The following is a 17292-nucleotide window of genomic DNA, read 5'->3' as shown; positions in this document are numbered from 1 at the left end:
GCCGAAACCACGACCTGATTATGAGGCACACCGTAGCTCCGGATTAATTTTGACCACCTGGGGTTCTATATAACGTGCACTTAATGCACGGTAAGCGGGTGTTCTTGCGTTTCGCCCCCATCGAAATGCGTCCACCCCGGCCGGGATTCGATCCTGCGACCTTCGTACTTAGCAGTAGTTTTATATTCTAAGGGAAGTGCAACGTGTTATGTCTGGTGCCTTACCGACAGTCATTTTCTAGCATCACAATGTTACTTTTCTATCTGACCATGGGTGTCACGTAGTCTTGGAACACGTGCTTTTAGCCACGTGCGGTGACATGGAAGCATAAAAACGCAGTTGCATAGTTTACAGTATGGTCCATTTATTCGGCAAAATTATTTCAGTACATACACATGCAACCCGCACGACCTTCAAACGTAGTTGCCGTTATCTCGTCGTAACCATTCGTCACAGCATGTCTTGCTCGTATTAACTAGTATATAAAGGTTGCGTCTCTTCTGTACACATTTGTGTTAAACAAAACGTCCGTTTTAAAGGTGTACAGCTTGGCAAACAATGTTCTTGGGGCTCCACTGCGGTCAGTGAATGAATACACCGGTCAATCAATTTGCTTCCCTCAGTATAAAAGCCCTCGATTGCATTCTAAGCACTTAATTAGTGATCGTCAACTGCACAGTGTAAACAGCACAATGTAATAGAGATTCAAAATATTGAATTTTACTTCATAGCATACAATGTTTAAACAATTTTCAACAATCTCTCTCATGACATGATTCAGTTATAATGTATAAAACACAAAAGTGAAGCAACTACTCACTATTGCAACTTTTGATATGACTTTAAACAGTGGTATAACGGGGCTGCAATAGATTTCCGTTTCAGGTAGGCACCGGTATGCTACAGTACATGTATTACTGAATAGTGCCTGACCCTGCACTTTGTTTTCTGATTGCTGCTATCATTTTGCGTTTCATGCTTATCGTACATCGCTAGGCTAACGTATTCGTGGCACATAAAAGAAACGTTTTCTTTCCATAGTTATATTGTATTTCATAGTTATATTGTGTTCCACAGTTCCTTGATCAAAGATAAATAACTACTTACATGTCTTATATTTCATTATCTTAGCATGGTTAGCCTAACCTTGTCCTCTATAGTTGTTATTGCGTGCCTCCAAGTTCTACTCGCAGATATTTTACTATCGCGTTCCGAGCGGAAGAAACGTGTACTTGACGCTCAAGGGTTTACTTTGGAGCTTGTGGACCGCTGTGATTAGCACGAACCCAGCACGATTGTCAACAACTGAATTTGCGGCCGGTCTTCCATACTGGTATATCTGCGTGTTCACGCTGACGTCATCGCCTCCGGTGTCCACGTTAATTTTCGGCTTGAACCACTGTCGTGTTGTCATAAAGCCATGAAACTCACTTTTTACGACGTTGTTCTTGACGTCACTGCGACTACCTTCGGCTTCTTGAGAGTTGAAAGTGTAGTTGATGCTCAAAACGTCGGCAGCGAATCGATGAACTCTTGTGATGACTGTGAAATCTTGGTTTACGCTTATTCGGTTCTTGACCAGAGGTCGTCCGTTTTGGTAAATCTCGGTGTGCGAGACAACAGAGCCACTTCCCTGAGTGTCAATGGATATGTTAGGTATGACCTGCGGTTGCCTGTAACTTGGAGGCCTTACTAAACGAAAGCCGTGCCAAAAAGGTCTTTTCTTCGTAAAGTGGTTTCCTCGCATGAAAGGAATGTATGGATGCGCGTATGGAGGCATCTGAAAATTCAAGTTTCGGCGAGCTTGGAAGAACGGGAAGAATTGTCGCTGTGGTAAGAGGTAGTTTGCAGCCTGAGGGTCAACCACCTCCTTTACATGATGTTGGTGCAGACGGCGTACTACAGGCTTAATATGGATGATGGGCTGACTCGCAGTCGCAACTATATTTGGCGTAACAACCCTATGGCTCCCATGCTGTACGATCACGTTGACATTGCTGCTTGTTAGTGTTTTGTTTACAGTCGTGCCTGTTAGAAGATTGTGAGTTATAGTTACTTGCTTCTTGAAAGGCTGCTGGTTATTCCGGTTAACTTGAACATCTACGGTTCTTCCAAGTGTGGTTTTGTTTACTGTCACTTCTGTAAATGGGTTTTGAATAACGATTTGGTTCTGTACATTTGACGACTGGAAAGTTGAATCTTTTTGGACCCCGAGGTGGGCTGCAACGTTCGAATGAGTTCTACTTATGGTTTTGTTGACTTTCATTCCCGTCCAGGGATTCTCGACCAAAATTTGAACGTTGGGCTGTTGTTGCGTGTCACTAATGACTTCCTGACTGACATCATTGCTGGTGTCAACTGTTGCACCCGTAGAATGATGCTGTGGGGTGATTAGTCTACTGGTATCTAATTGAGTGCTGCGGTGGACTTCCATGTTTACACCGCTCCCGGTTCTTGTTCTGTTGACTTCTACTCCCACCCAGGGATTCTGGACCACAATTCGAGAGGCTGGAACACTTTGAAGGCCACGATGAATTTCCACATTTAGACCGCTTGTAGATATGGTTTTGTTTACAGAAAAGCCTGCCCACGGTAGTTCGATTTCGGTTTTACTAATAACTTCTCCACCGGTACGTTGTGCTACATTGTTCAAGTTATTTGCACTAAGAGTTTGATTAATTGTCGCTCCTGTTCCTGCGCCTTGAACAACGTCAGGTCTCGACGCCGTTTGCACACCGCGTTCTACCTGGATACTTACGCCGTTTCCGGTGATTGTTTTGTTTACCGTCACACCTGTCCACGGATTTTGGACCACTATATGTTTATTCAGGACGTCCCCTGCGCCTTGCTTGACTGAGACTTTCGTACCACTACCGCTAATTGTTTTGTTGACTGTCACTGCTGTGAAAGGATTTGTTGCCACTATATGACTGTTGTAGGCTCCATCTACGCTCCGTTGGACCTCAAAATTAATGTTGTTTGTGGTAGTGGTTTTGTTAATCGTCACTCCCGCCCACGGGTTTTCGACAATTAGTTGACTATTTGGGGCCCCTAGAAGACCATTTTGCACTGAAACGTTTACACCATCTTCACTGATTGTTTTGTTAACAGTCGTTCCTGCCCAAGGGTTGTAAATCTCTATTCGTTTGCTTAGAAGTCCTGACGGACCACGCTGGACGGAGACGTTGACGCTGCTACCACTTAAGGATTTGTTAACAGTCACTCCTGCCAAGGAGTTCTGTGCAGTTGTCTTGCCACTACGATCTTCTTCCATGCTATTCTGTGGCTCCACTTTTACATTTCCTGCAATTATTGAATTGCTGACTCCTAATCCAGTCTGCGAGTTATCGACGACCACGTGGCCACTGGAAAGTTTTGCGAGGTCATGGTAGACTGAGATGTTGACAGCATGGTCACTTGTGCTTTTGTTCACTGTCACGCCTGTGAAAGGATTTTGTACAACTACCTGCTTGCTAACATACCCTTGTGCAGCGCGCTCGACGTCCACATTGACATTAGTTCCAGGGTCTGCCCTTCTGATTACAACTGTATCCTGAGATTCTCGGTCTTGCATTTGGCTGCTGTGCTCGACAGATACGTTGACGTTTGGTCCTGTGATTGATTTGCTGATATTTACTCCTATCCATGGGTATTGGATGGCTATTTTGCTGCTAGGAACTTCCTGTGCGCTCTGCGGCACTGAAACTCTGACACCACTGTCAATTATGGTTTTGTTGACCGTCACTTCTGTCCAAGGGTTCTTTACCGATATTTGCTCCTCGGACGTTCCTCGCTCATTGTGCTGGATTTCGACATTCACGTCGCTTCCAGTGAACGATTTGTTGATTTTAACTACAGTCAGTGGGTTTTGAACGAGGATTTGGTGGCTTGGAGACACTTGGGAGTCACGCTCTGTTTGGAAGTTGGTACCATGTGCAGTAATTGTTTTGTTTATCGTCACTCCTGTCAAGGGATTCTGCACTACAACTTGAGTGCTAGCAGTTCCGTGACTTCCACTTTGCACTTGCACGTTGACCCCTGTCGCATTTATTGTTTTGTTGACAGTCATTCCAGTCGAAGGATTCTGAACAAGTATTTGACGGCTAGGAGTTTCTTGTTGGTCACGCTGCACGGAGACGCTGACACCACTACCAGTTACAGTTTTGTTCACTGTAACGCCCGTCCATGGGTTTTGAACCAAGATTTGGTGGCTTGGAAGCACTCCAGAGTTGCGCTCTATTTGGACGTTGGTACCTTGCGCGGTAACTGTTTTGTTGATTGTCACTCCTGCCCAGGGATTCTGAACTACAACTTGAGTGCTAGCAATGCCATGATTCCCACTTTGCACTTGCACGTTGACCCCTGTCGCATTTATCGTTTTGTTGACAGTCATTCCAGTCCAAGGATTCTGAACAAGTATTTGACGGCTAAGAGTTTCTTGTTGGTCACGCTGCACGGAGACGCTGACACCACTACCAGTTACAGTTTTGTTCACTGTAACCCCCGTCCATGGGTTTTGAACCAGGATTTGGTGGCTTGGAAACACTCCAGAGCCGCGCTCTATTTGGACGTTGGTACCTTGCGCGGTAACTGTTTTGTTGATTGTCACTCCTGCCCAGGGATTCCGGACTACAACTTGACTGCTAGCAATGCCATGATTCCCACTTTGTACTTGCACGTTGACACCCTTCGCATTTATTGTTTTATTGACAGTCACTCCAGTCCAAGGGTTCTGTACGAATATTTGGTTGCTAGGAACTTCTTGTTGGTCGCGCTGGACAGTGACGGCGATGTCACCACCAGCTAGAGTTTTGTTCACTGTCACTTCTGCCCAAGGGTTCTTTATAGATATTTGTTTCTTCAACGTTCCCTGCTCGTTTTGATTAATTTCGACATTCACATCACTTTTAGTGATTGTTTTGTTAACTGTAACCCCCGTCCACGGGTTGTGAACCAGGACTTTGTGGATTGGAGATGCCAAGGCTTCATGCTCTATTTGGTCATTGGTAGCTTGCGTGGTTACTGTTTTGTTGATAGTCACTCCTGCCCAAGGATTCTGCATCATAACTTGTCTGCTAGGAATCACATGGCTTTCACGTTGCACTTGCACGTTGACGCCGTTGGCGGTTATTGTTTTATTTACGGTCACACCAGTCCATGGGTTTTGAACAACTATTTGGCTGCCAGGAACTTTTTGTTGACCCCGCTTTACTGAGACGCTGGCACCGCTTCCACTTATAGTCTTATTGACTGTCACTCCTGTCCAAGGATTTTGTACAAATGTCCGCGACATCGGAGATCCTTGCTTCTTGCTCTGTATCTCCACATTTACATCACCCACAGAGACTGTTTTGTTGACAGTAACCCCTGTCCATGGGTTCTTGACCAGTATTTGACTTTTTACAGATACTCGAGGGTCTCGTTTTACTTGGACGGAAGCACCTTGCGCGGTGACTGTTTTGTTGATTGTCACTCCTGTCCAAGGATTCTTCACAACAATATGCTTGTTAGAAGCTCCACGAATCCCTGGTTGGACCTGTACGTTAATACTGCTTCCAGAGGCTGTCTTATTGACTGTTACTCCAGATGAAGGTCCTCTAACGATGCTGATATTTCCGCCACGTCTTGCTTGTGGGTGAACCAAAGCGCTGGTTTGCCTTTTTGAAGCTGATCCTTGGGCTTGTTGTACAGATGCCACGTGAATTTGCCTCGGTGACGTGAACACGGATCCTGGAGCCATATGTCTTGTCCATGGTTCACTATGCTGCCGTCGGCGTTGCTCGTGCAAAAGGAATTGACCTTGCCTGAATTGCTTGTTCTGCTTCACTGCCCCTTGATGAGCTCGTTGTTGCCTCAGATGTTGTTCACGTGTTCTTTGTGCCAACAACCGCTGTTGCCTCTCTCGCTGTCGCCTTTGCTCCTGAAGCTTCCTCCGCTTTTCATTATTTTGCTTAAGTAACTGCTGATGCTGCAGACGCTGCATAGACAGCTGTCGCCGCTGCCTTTCTTGCCAGAGCCGTAACCTTTGTTGTTGCTGTTCAATTCTTTCCTTTGGGTTCCTGGAATTTTTTAGTATTGTTTCTTCGCTTTCTTTCAATTGCGATGAAGCTTCGCGGTGCAGCCATGGCACCTTCGTTGAAAGCCATGGTAAAACCCGAGCTAAGGTGCTAGACTGCTGTGGTTTTACGTTAATTGATGGTATGGATGAAATCCACTCCTTGGCTTGGTTGAGGTGTCGCTGCGCTAGGGCCAAACCGGGTAGGCTTCTGTTGTGAACAGGGAACAGCACCGAGCCTCCCGGAAAAGCTTGTTGCACCAAGCTGAATGGCAAGGAGTTCGTGCGTGTCACAGCTTGCGCGTGCACGTTATCTACGCTCGCAGGATCACGTTCGACGTGGACAGAATCGCGATCCGGTTCATTCCGAAAAGAAGTAGCTGGGTCGATGCTGTACAAAAGCAGTTGTCGTGGCTGAGCCGCGTACGTTTGCGGCTGGGATGGCTGGGTGGCTGCAGACCTCTGGTCAAGGGAAGATTCTGGCTGGAATTCCGGTGGTGCGAGAACAGGGTTGGGCTGTGGTTGTAGCTCTGATTGCTGCTGAACTGTGTACGGCTGCTGCTGAATGGTTGCTAAAGGTTGAAAATGATACGGTTGTGGTGGCGGTACTAACACGGCCTGGTGCGCATACAGCTGAGGGGCCGCTGGACCAGGCTTAAGCGGGTACAGTTGCTGAGGTACCAGTAACGGCTGAGGGTACAGTAGCGCCTGGGGCGCCGGTGCTGCTTGCAGAACGTATACTTGAGCCTGTGGCGCCGGCTGAAGCTCGTGTGGTTGGGGCTGCACGGGTACCGGTTGAGTAGCAAGGTAGGTGGGTGGCGCCGCCGCTATCGGCTGCACAGCAGTGGGACCAGGATAAGGACCACCTGGGTATAGACCATAGGGTCGGTAAAGCCGTGGCGTCATGGCGCCAGTGCGAGCTGGTCGCATGCCCGCACCGAACAGACCACTCTGTGCCGCTCCAATGGCGCGTCCCCTCTGCATGTACGCGTTGCTGACCGCCAAGCCATAGGGTGCTGTCCCCATCTGCGGGAGAAAATAAAATACTTTAATCATCACTTAAGAATACCCGCGTAATTTCAGCGTCGCAAACAAACAAATAAATCGACACAGTACCGGCAATATGTACTGGGCCAACGCATCTGAAAAAGAAAGCCGTATAGTAAATTAAACTCGTCTATATTTAAATATATAACACCATACTTTTGCAGTAATTTCCATGCAACACGAGAGCAAGTGTAGATAACTTACCTTGCTTGCAAAGAAACAAGAAAATGGCAAAGGAGTAGAAAACGACGGATCTTTTCATTTCCTGAAAAAGAAAATATGGGAATGAAGTTGGGGCGCCCTTGTACTGCTCCATGCAAGTGTACCTTTACTATCGCACCGGACAAGTCAAGGCATATGAGTACACACGTCAGGTTTGGAAACGATCAGTCTAACGTACGCCGTGTGGTTAGTACATATCATTGGGAATGGGCGGTTCTAACGGGTACTGTAAACGCGCTTTCTACTTTGAATTTTCTTTGTTGTACAGTAGCTTATTCACTTTACTTTGGAAATCGGCATTAGTATACACGCGTAGACCAGTAATGAAAATGAAGGACTTTCAAACACGCAAGTTACTCTCGAGTAGCACATTGTTAAACACGTTTTTCAATATACCGCAAGGTATATTCAATTGCACACGCCGGAAACTCTGTAGGTTTGTGGGCCTTTTGGAACTTAACAGCGTTAAGTGTCTAGGGATTAAAATTTTAACGGGATTCGTGTGGTACGAAACGTAAAATTCGATTCGAATAACTTCGTTGCTTGCATGGTCGTAGGAAGTTTTCTCTAACATCATACAGTAGGCTGGCGCATCTATTGGAAGCCAAGCAGGCACTGCTCGCGAGATGGAAGACTCAGCGCCATAACAGAAGACTACGCAAGAAAATTTCCGATATAAACAAGATGATAGAGGCTCATTGCAAGGTGCTATGCAAGCAGCAATGGGACGAACTGTGCGACTCGGTGGAGGGCCAGCTCAAGAACGGTAAAAGCTGGGGTCTCCTTAGGCACCTACTGCACGATGGCAACACCAAGTCCAACCAGAAGAGAGCTTTGGCGAAAGCTGTCCATTTGGCGACCGACTCGACTCCAGATGAGGCAGCCACGGAGCACCTCATAGACAAGTACCTGGAGGCCACGAATGATCCGGTGCCCCCCCAGTTTCCCGAGTACGAAGGGCGTGACGTACCATCTATGGACGAGGATTTTACCGTGGCTGAGGTCAAGCGAGTTCTCGCATCCCTCAACGGCAGATCTGCCCCTGGGCCCGACGGGATCACCAACAAAATGCTCAAGCATCTCGACGACGCCTCAATCGAGTTCCTTACGCACAAGATGAATGATATCTGGTGCAGCGGCCTCATTCCCAAGAGCTGGAAAGCAGCCCACACAGTACTCATACCGAAGCCAGGTAAGGCGCCGAGCATCGACAATCTCAGGCCCATCTCCCTGACGTCGTGTGTTGGAAAGATGGCCGAGCACGCCATGCTTAACCGCCTCACTGACCATCTCGAGTCTAACGAATGCTATACACACAACATGATTGGCTTTCGGTCGGGGCTTTCGACTCAGGACGCCATGAGACTGATCAAGCACCAGATCATTGACTCTACCTCCGCCGACACTAAGGCAATTCTCGGCTTGGATCTGGAAAAGGCTTTTGACAACATATCGCACGCCTTTATTCTCAAGAGCCTGACAGAGTGTAACGTTGGCAAACGGGCGTACAATTTCGTGCGCTCCTTCCTTTCCTCAAGGTCCACTAGACTCAAGATTGACGAGTTTTTGACCCACGAAATCCAGCTTGGGCCAAAGGGAACACCTCAGGGGGCAGTGATCTCTCCGACGCTGTTCAACATCTCCCTGATCAACCTGTCGAGGGCCTTGAACAAAATCCCGAACATTAACCACACGATCTACGCGGATGACATCACCATCTGGTGCTCCAGTGGATGTGAAGGGCAGGTCGAGGGTGCTTTGCAAGAGGCCATCGATGTGACGGAGCGGTATCTTATCCCCACCGGGCTAAGGTGCTCGCCCGCTAAATCCGAGCTCTTGCTCTACAAGAAGAGGCCCAGAGGCGGTTCACACCGGTCCTGGAAGCCAGCAACAGAGAGCCGCATTACGTTACTCACCGGTAAGGGCTCCCCAGTACCGCGGGTAGACACTATCAGGGTCCTAGGAATGTTCATCGAGTCGAACGGGGCCAATGGAGCCGCCCTCAAACGCATTTGCTCCAAGACCGAAAGCGCCCTCGGCCTGATCCGAAGAATCGCCAACAGGTACCGCGGAATCAAGGAAGACAATCTGATCCGGATTATCCACGCCTTCGTGTTATGCCACCTCGCTTATTCAGGGGCTATGCACAACTGGCTCGTATCGGAGCGCAACAAGATCAATGCCCTAATCAGAAGAGTCTTCAAGCTTGCCCTCGGCCTTCCCATCCGAACGCACACAAAAGACCTCCTCAATTTGGGAATTCACAACACGTTCGAAGAAATCATTGAAGCCCAAGAATTTTCCCAGTTTGTCAGACTTTCCGGTACGCCAGCGGGCCGAGCCATACTTGGCCAGCTGGGACGTAACCCCACGGTCGTCAGTCTCGACGCTGTGAAGCTGCCTAGCGACGTAAGGTCCAAGATTTACATACACCGGTTGCCACGAAATATGCATCCCACCTACAACGAAGGACGAAGACGAGCCAGGGGTAAAGCTCTGCTCGCCAGTGCCCGCTTGAACAAGGACCGAACATGCTTCGTAGACGCTGCTTCGTATGTTCAAGAAGAGGCCTTCTCCTCAGTGGTCATCGACGGTGATTCTAAAATCCTTAGCTGCGCTACCGTCCGCACTTCTAATTCCAGCGTTGCAGAGCAGGTTGCTATTGCTCTTGCATTAACGGACAGTGTACACGACACGATTTATTCTGATTCCAAGGCCGCTGTCAGGGCCTTTCAGATGGGAATGGTGGCTCCCCAGGCCCTACGTATCATCCAAAGTGCCAAAGACATGAAACATCACTCTTTGGCCTGGTTCCCTGCGCACCTTGGAACCATTGAGGGTGCCTCGATCAACCCCAACGAGGAGGCGCACTCGGCTGCACGAGGTTTGACTGACCGTGCGCTGGGCAACGCGTCCTCTCCTGGGAGACCCGAGCCTCTCTACTCGTACAACGAAATCTGCAAATATAATTATATGTCAAGAAGACTCCTACCTTCGCCGCACTCCTCGCTGTGCAGGGCCCAGGCAGTCACTCTGAGGCTTCTGCAAACAAGCACTTACCCGAGCCCCGCGGCGCTGCACACAATGTACCCCGAACGGTTCCCAAGCCCGGACTGCCCTCTGTGTGGTGATTATGCGGACTTCGAACATGTCCTGTGGGGCTGCGCCTCTGCCGGTCCCCCTTTCACTCAAGAGGAAATGATGAAGTTAATTAAAGCCCAGGATCACACCTCTCAAATCCTGGCAGTCCAGAGGGCTCGCGAGAGGGCCGTCAGGTTTCACCTGATGGTCCCCGAGTGGGCCTAGCCAGGTGACGTGGAGCTTGCTTACGTCTGTAGTGGACCGAATAAAGTTGTTTCTCTCTCTCTCTCTCTCTCTAACATCATACGCCAAGCTTCGGAACTGACCTAACTTCGAGCGCGCAGCTCTTAAAGGCCGATAGACACCGGACCTAGATATTCAGCTACAGCTGCCTATAATTATCTGTGCAGATTTTAAAGCTAAGTTGTTGAAAATTTTCAGGCTCTTCGTAATAGATGTCTTCTAATAGGGCGCTAAATTTAGTGCAAAAATACTGAATGTATATAAAATAATAAAATATAACTTTTAATGTTTTAATGTTTTTTTTTTCCTTTCTTGAAGAAACATTTCTGAAAATTTTTATGTAGGGGAAGAGCTGCAAATTTTACTGGTAGATTAATACGCACTGGGCTTTGTTTTGAACCAAATAGGAATTGTGGCTTTGACCATTGTTAGTAAAGAAGTTTACATGCCAGAGACTCAAATTTTAAGCCATTTTCTTAGACAAAGCTGTTAATAAAAAACCAGTAGTCTGGTGGCAGCACATTTCATTTGGTTTATTAGGTGTCACAGGCACTCATGAACAATTCACAAGAAAATCTATTCGGAAAGTACAGCGGTTGAAGGAAAAATGTTTATTTTGCCAGCAAAAGTGGGGTTTTCAAAAACGTTATTTAAAATTTTAAATTTCTGACAAGTTGGCTAAACCGCTCCTGGTGCGTATTCTTCTTAATTATTTTATTTGTATTGCCTTTCAATACACTTCTATCACTCGCCTTGATCTTCATCCCCCCTCTCTCTCTCTATCTCTTTCTTTCTTCTTTTTACTTTTGCATAGGCCTGAAAGTCTGCCTATTTTATCCTATCATGGTGAATGCTGTTCAGCAAAGCCTCGTAAAACATACTTGGGGCAACACCAAGGGTCTAAAACACTGTCTATTTGGTATTGTTGCATCACTGTAGTCATTAACTGCATCATAAACAGCGTCTCTTATTATGGATGCTTCAACAAATGTTTCTTCTTTTTTTGCGGAGGGGGGGGGGGGGGGGCACCTACACCAAATCAAGTGTTCGCGCGCGAACTATCGCGACTATTATGACACCTTCGGAGCGTGTACTGGACTATTGAAAACGTTAAAGGAACTACAGACATTGTATTTCTAAACGATTATACAAACAGACATGCATTTTAAATCAATAATAACAAAGCAAACGCCACGGCTTATCGCCCAAACTTGCGTAGCGATCAAGCAGGGTCACAGGAGAGGGCCGCGTTTGGCACCGTTTTTAAACACCTTCCGGTGCGCGTCTGAAGATGCCGCTTGGTGAAAACATTTGCCATGGATGCTGGAATATCTTTGCATTAAAATAAAAAAATTTGAATTTTTAGTCGATTTTGATATCCATGCCCCATTAATTAGAAGCCGTAAGCCCAGCAGCATTTCGAACTTTATGGTTTAAAAATAGATTAAAGTCCGCTTTTTTTTACCTGGCTGCATTAACATAAAAGTAAACACACACAAGAATAAATGACTAAAACAATAGCCTAATCAACGTAGAAGCTCTTATATTACAGTCTATTGAATGTATATTGATATCACTGACATATATAGGTTGAATTAGAGAGGCGCAAATGGTGAAATGATGACATCAAATAAAGCACGGATATTCGAGAAAGATGAACTGGCGTAGAATATTTTTTCCCTTTCTTTTTCTGAAACGTACAAAAAAAAGAATGAAGGAAAAAGATGGAGGATGCTGAAGAGTAAACAAAACAAAATATAGCCTTCAAGCACACAATACATTGCCTTTTTAGAAGTTTAGAGAAATGAAGGTAAACTAAAGCGTACTGCGCTAAATAAACAAGTAATGAGTCACGAAAGTTCGTGTGTCCATTATGGTAGTGTCATTAAGGAAACAAAACTACTGAATACAATATTAAATCCACAGCGAATGTTTCGATGTGAGAACACCCTTCGAAATTTTGTTATCCCTCTGGATACACCCTCCTAAGAAAGCGAAGCACTTTACTGGAAGGCCGGAAATCTCTCAGAAGTTAGGAGCAGGTTGAAGACACTATCAAAATTCGGTTTTACGATTATGCTACCGACCAGAAAAGGCTTCTCTTGCCGCTACAAGAAGAGATTCAATACAGCTCCATGCAGAACACCAAGCGTAACATGCTCATCTTTGGTGGTGCAGGTAATGTCGCCCCCGCTACAGAAGCGGAATTAGCGACGCGTAAGCCAAGCTATCAAAGATAGTGCACACTTTTAAAGAAGAAAGAAAGGAAAAAAGAACGAACAGTCAATCTAAAGTCACTGTAAATTGTTTGTTTCCCACCAAACTGTGAGACGGCAGTGCTGGCGATGTAAAGAAAGGGTGGAAATGAAGAGGAGGAGGGGGAAAAAGGAGAATGAGGAGAGCCACGATATCCGCCATCCAAGCGAGACGTACACAACTGAAGCATCGATTGCTCGCAGTCAAAACCGAAATCTAGCGCTGATATTTCAAGCATGTATATTAGAACGCGTGAAGTATAAGAAACGTGATGATTAGGTGATGCACCCGAATTAGTCGCATGTCACGCTTACACATATCCGCTGACACGTCAAAGACGTCTTTCTTTATCTCTTCCGTGAACTTCTATTGAATTGTTCTTCTCTTTTTCTTTAACTTACTGAGGTTAATGGTAATAGGTGTAGAACTGGCACCAGCTTTGGAAGGAACGTGAAATCGCGAGGTCATGAACACTTAGTGCAACTTAACCTTGCGAGTGTGCAGTGGGTCACGTAAGCGGTTCTGGCAGCGTGAGTGATAACATTGCGCTACGATGCGCAATGAAGCCTTGAAGACTAATGACTTCTGCGGAAGCAGCCCAACAGTGTTCTTACGACAGCAATTGTCGACTGCGACAAGTCATTTAAAAGCGCACTTGGGAAAGTCCCTGTATCGCACACAAGTAAAATTCCTGCGAAGAAGAATTTATTCGGGAAGTGCAGTGAAAGATTAATTGTTTCTGAAGCTACAGCCTTCGCGCTTGCGGGAGTGTTAGTGTGTGCGGCGTGGATAAAGCGTGGCTATAGGTAGCTGTTGCCGGTCGCGTAAGAAACATCCGTGATGTGATAGAGTGACGCGTTTTACAGGGTGCTTGCGGCTATCTAAATCGCAGTAAAAAATGAACGGGTGGAATAATGAGGAAAAAAAATCGCCAGCACTTTCATCAAGAACCCTAGGTCATATGGCGAGAATTCTCAGTCGCTGTGCGATTCAGGTGCATTAACATATTTTTAACACCTCTAGAGTGAAGCGCACGGATGCTATGCGTAGATAAAGCCGAGCTATCGGACCTGCTAGGAATTAGAAACGAGACACAGTTCTTACTTTCATTCACGGTTGTCCTGTATAGTAAAAGAAAAAAAGAAGAAAAAACATATATATAAGAAGTGAAATAAGCAAATGGAGTTTATACTCACCTCAAGGCATTGGGGTCCCTGAGCGCTGTATAGCTTGCCACCGTATTTCGTTTAAAGAAACGTCTTCGTCCGGTTTCCGCGCTTTTTATGCCCCTATATCGCAAACTGGCCACGGGAAGCAGTAGCATAATTGCCGCGACGTCATTATCGCCTGTGTTGCTGACGCTTGCACCGCCGCCGCCACTTTTCTTGTCGAGTTTATGATCGCGGCCTATCTCGCCGCCGTCAAACGCTGCTCGGATAGGGGGAACCGAACGCGTGTTTGCACTTTGCGTAGAATGAGACTTCTCAATGAGCTTGTTCGGTAATTTTGACGACACGTTCTCGGCTCCTGTAGAGGAGCCGCACACGAGTTGCCTTAGCCAGTGAGTCGTCAGTGTAAGCCTAGAGCTCTCTTGAATGTTTTTAGGTGAGCTATGGAGTCGGTAACAACCAAGAACATATATACACGGTACAGCACAAGCATCAAGCGTTCGTTTGAAGCTTGAAAGTCGAAATAATCCTGACATGGGTTCTGAGCGATATGCTCTGGTAAATAATTTCACGCTGGTCTGAACTATATTACGCTTTATATGTAGCACGTTCTCCTCGTCTTCTTCCGTGATTCCAAAGCTCTTATGTGTAGAAGTCAAACATTAGGAGGCTTTCAGGCGAGTGCGTGGCCATGTGAGCGTGGATTTCACCCGCCTCTGCCTTTCCCCTACCTGGATGGAGATAAATATATTATTTGGGTGTAGAGGAACAGATAGATGCATTACAGTATTCTCCCGTCTGTGAACAACATCGGACGTTTCCATGCGCAACAAGTCATCGCAGGCGTAGCAAAGTCACTAAGACTACTCAGTGCCGTGACACCGCGTGTTTGCAGCCACTGGCCTCTAAGAACCCTATACAGACAGTAGAACGAGGCGTAACTCTCCCTGTCAATTTAGATGCTCGCTTCTTGTAATTTCTAAGCTGCAAAACTGTGCCCATACAATGGAAGCAGCGGAAGTGTGGCATGTATACATTCGCTCCTTGCGTGAAAGCTTTTCGAAATCAAAGCGGAGCGGAAATGCATTTGTCGTCGGAATCATATTTAGTCATCCGCATGTGCTGTTGTTTCACAGTTACATAATTAAGGAGTTCCTAGAGTCGTAGACTGAATTGGGACCTCCCGTATACCCAGTAGACGTTCAAAGTAGTCAACATGATAAACGCCGCCGCTATACTACCCACTTATCTTTTGAAACACAGATTCACCGCTGGACAGACGCAAACATTAGTGTCATTGCAGTGCTTCCATTTTGCTCATTATTTTTGCATGCTTCCACGGCGCGTTTCCGGCGTTTCTTTTTTTAATCGTCATCCTCCATTTTCTCTTTATTTTCTCTTTCCCCTCCGCCAGTGCAAAGTAGCAGGCTAGAACGTAGCTCAGGTCAACATTTATTTTATTTATTTGTTTTATTGAAACACACCGCAGCTCCGATTGAGCATTTTATTGCCGGAGCGCGAAAAACCATCCCATATGTGCAGAAAAAAAAATTTTAATAGCCATGGAAGAACATCTCCAGGGAGAAAAGTCCAACGTTCTATAGTTAATGGGAAGAAGGAACTGCGTTTATATGTGTCGGTGTTAGGCTGAAATGTTAAAGGTGTAGATTGTGAGGGCTAAGGGTGCGCGAAGGTTCAGCGAACTTTATGCATTTATCTACGCGGGTACAGTGTGACGACGTTAATTAGGGTATGCGGATATTTTAAGCTTTTGTTGTGACGATGTCTTGACAACGGGGTTATGTTTGGACTAGAAAGGTTAAAAGAAGGTGTAAAGTCCCTGACGTATACGACAGTTAAACGTACCGTTTTATACTGTATGCACTCAATCTTGTTAATATGTCATTTTTGATATCTCTGCCTACACATCTCTCTGCCAGGACATTAATGCCATGACATCGGAGACCTCTTTTATGCAATTCTTCCTTTTTCTAAATGCATTAATTCTATGCATCGCCACTGTCAAAAAATAAAAATGCGTGAACTGTGTGGACGTGAGAATAAGAGCGAAGAAAACTACGATCCGGACATGATACCCGCTACTACGCTTATCTTGTCATTTAGCGATGCCGCAAGGAACGGTTGTCTTGAGAGCTTTTCATTATCTTCGGCGACTGGGCAACCGCAGCACTCAGGGACGGACGACTAGCTGCGACGGCGGAGATCCTGTTTATGGCAACCATTCATCGAGGTAAAGCAAACAAGCTGTCGGAATCTCTGCACGCTTCCGTCACGTTTCTCCTAACACTAACTAGGTGTTCATTTGAAAACTCCCGCCTTTAACGAATACGAGTAGTCAGCGTGTTTCTTGGCCGGTATTACATTTGCTGTGAACGACACAGCGCATACAAAGGGAACGTTGCAAAGAACCGAGAACATGTTTCGCATGGCGGGAAAACCTCTTGGAATGCGCGCTAGGTTTGAAAGTCTATGCCTTCTTTAAGCAACGCATGCCAGTGCATGTGCGACAACAAACCATTACTCGTGTTTCGTTTTTTTATGTGCGCATGCCCAAGAATGTATAGGTTCCAAATCGCCCGCTTTTCAGTCCTTCTGCAAACCGTTACGGCAAGCCGCAGTTATTGTTTTCTGTTCGCCGGAAAATTCTCATGTTGAGCAAAGTTACTCAAATCGATGTGTTATTTCTGAATGATAGTACTCATATTTATATTGTGTTCTGTTACGTATACGTAGTTTGCTGCGGAGATTGAAATATTGCGTACTTCGCCAAGCGCAAACCATCATGAGTCGCTATGTGGTGTAGCATGCGTAGTTGTTGGCCTTTTACCAATCTATGCCATCAGGATATACGTACTACGCGGTTATCACGACAAACATTCGTAATACTGGGTGTTTGGTCGGGTGATTTCGGCGGGAGAAATCACGTAAGACCAGCAGACGCGCTTGTTGGATAACAAGGCTGTTGTTAAAAAACGCAAGGCTGTTTGTGTGTCACAGACTGTTTCAGACAAAGACTGTGAGTTCAGTGTATACCTAGACCTGCGGCCACGGAATTTCGTTTAACTACGCTGCTGGTGATGACGTTGATATGACACCTTCGCATGCAGATGTTTCACGTGAAAGCGATTTTCCTTTTCTTTTATTTCGGTCATCGCTTCTAGTTTTGCAAAGGATAAGAAGCCGATGATCCCGACGATG

At 46.2% G+C, this 17292-nt stretch overlaps 1 protein-coding gene across 1 annotated transcript; it reads right to left on the bottom strand.

The window, feature by feature from the left end:
• Positions 1-344: 344 nt before the first annotated feature.
• On the bottom strand, positions 345-7397 carry LOC126521483 (uncharacterized). The gene is made up of 3 exons (XM_050170193.2): positions 7307-7397; positions 7172-7197; positions 345-7081 (listed from the first exon to the last, which is right to left on the bottom strand). Exons 1-3 carry the CDS (start codon positions 7362-7364, stop codon positions 1202-1204), a joined length of 5964 nt encoding a protein of 1987 aa, XP_050026150.1. The 5' UTR covers positions 7365-7397; the 3' UTR covers positions 345-1201.
• Between the last annotated feature and the right edge of the window lie 9895 nt (positions 7398-17292).

Source organism: Dermacentor andersoni, chromosome 6 (genome assembly GCF_023375885.2).
Source record: "Dermacentor andersoni chromosome 6, qqDerAnde1_hic_scaffold, whole genome shotgun sequence".
NCBI lineage: Eukaryota > Metazoa > Arthropoda > Arachnida > Ixodida > Ixodidae > Dermacentor > Dermacentor andersoni.
This window is presented reverse-complemented; position numbering and strand designations above follow the sequence as displayed.

Bases quoted from the DNA above. Each gene is read 5' to 3' on its own strand.
- LOC126521483 (XM_050170193.2), bottom strand. From the start codon at position 7,364: ATGAAAAGATCCGTCGTTTTCTACTCCTTTGCCATTTTCTTGTTTCTT. The intron at 7,198-7,306 runs GTAAGTTATCTA...TTTCTTTTTCAG, and splicing joins CTTGTTTCTTTGCAAGCAAG to ATGCGTTGGCCCAGTACATA. The intron at 7,082-7,171 runs GTACTGTGTCGA...TTTCTCCCGCAG, and splicing joins TGGCCCAGTACATATTGCCG to ATGGGGACAGCACCCTATGG.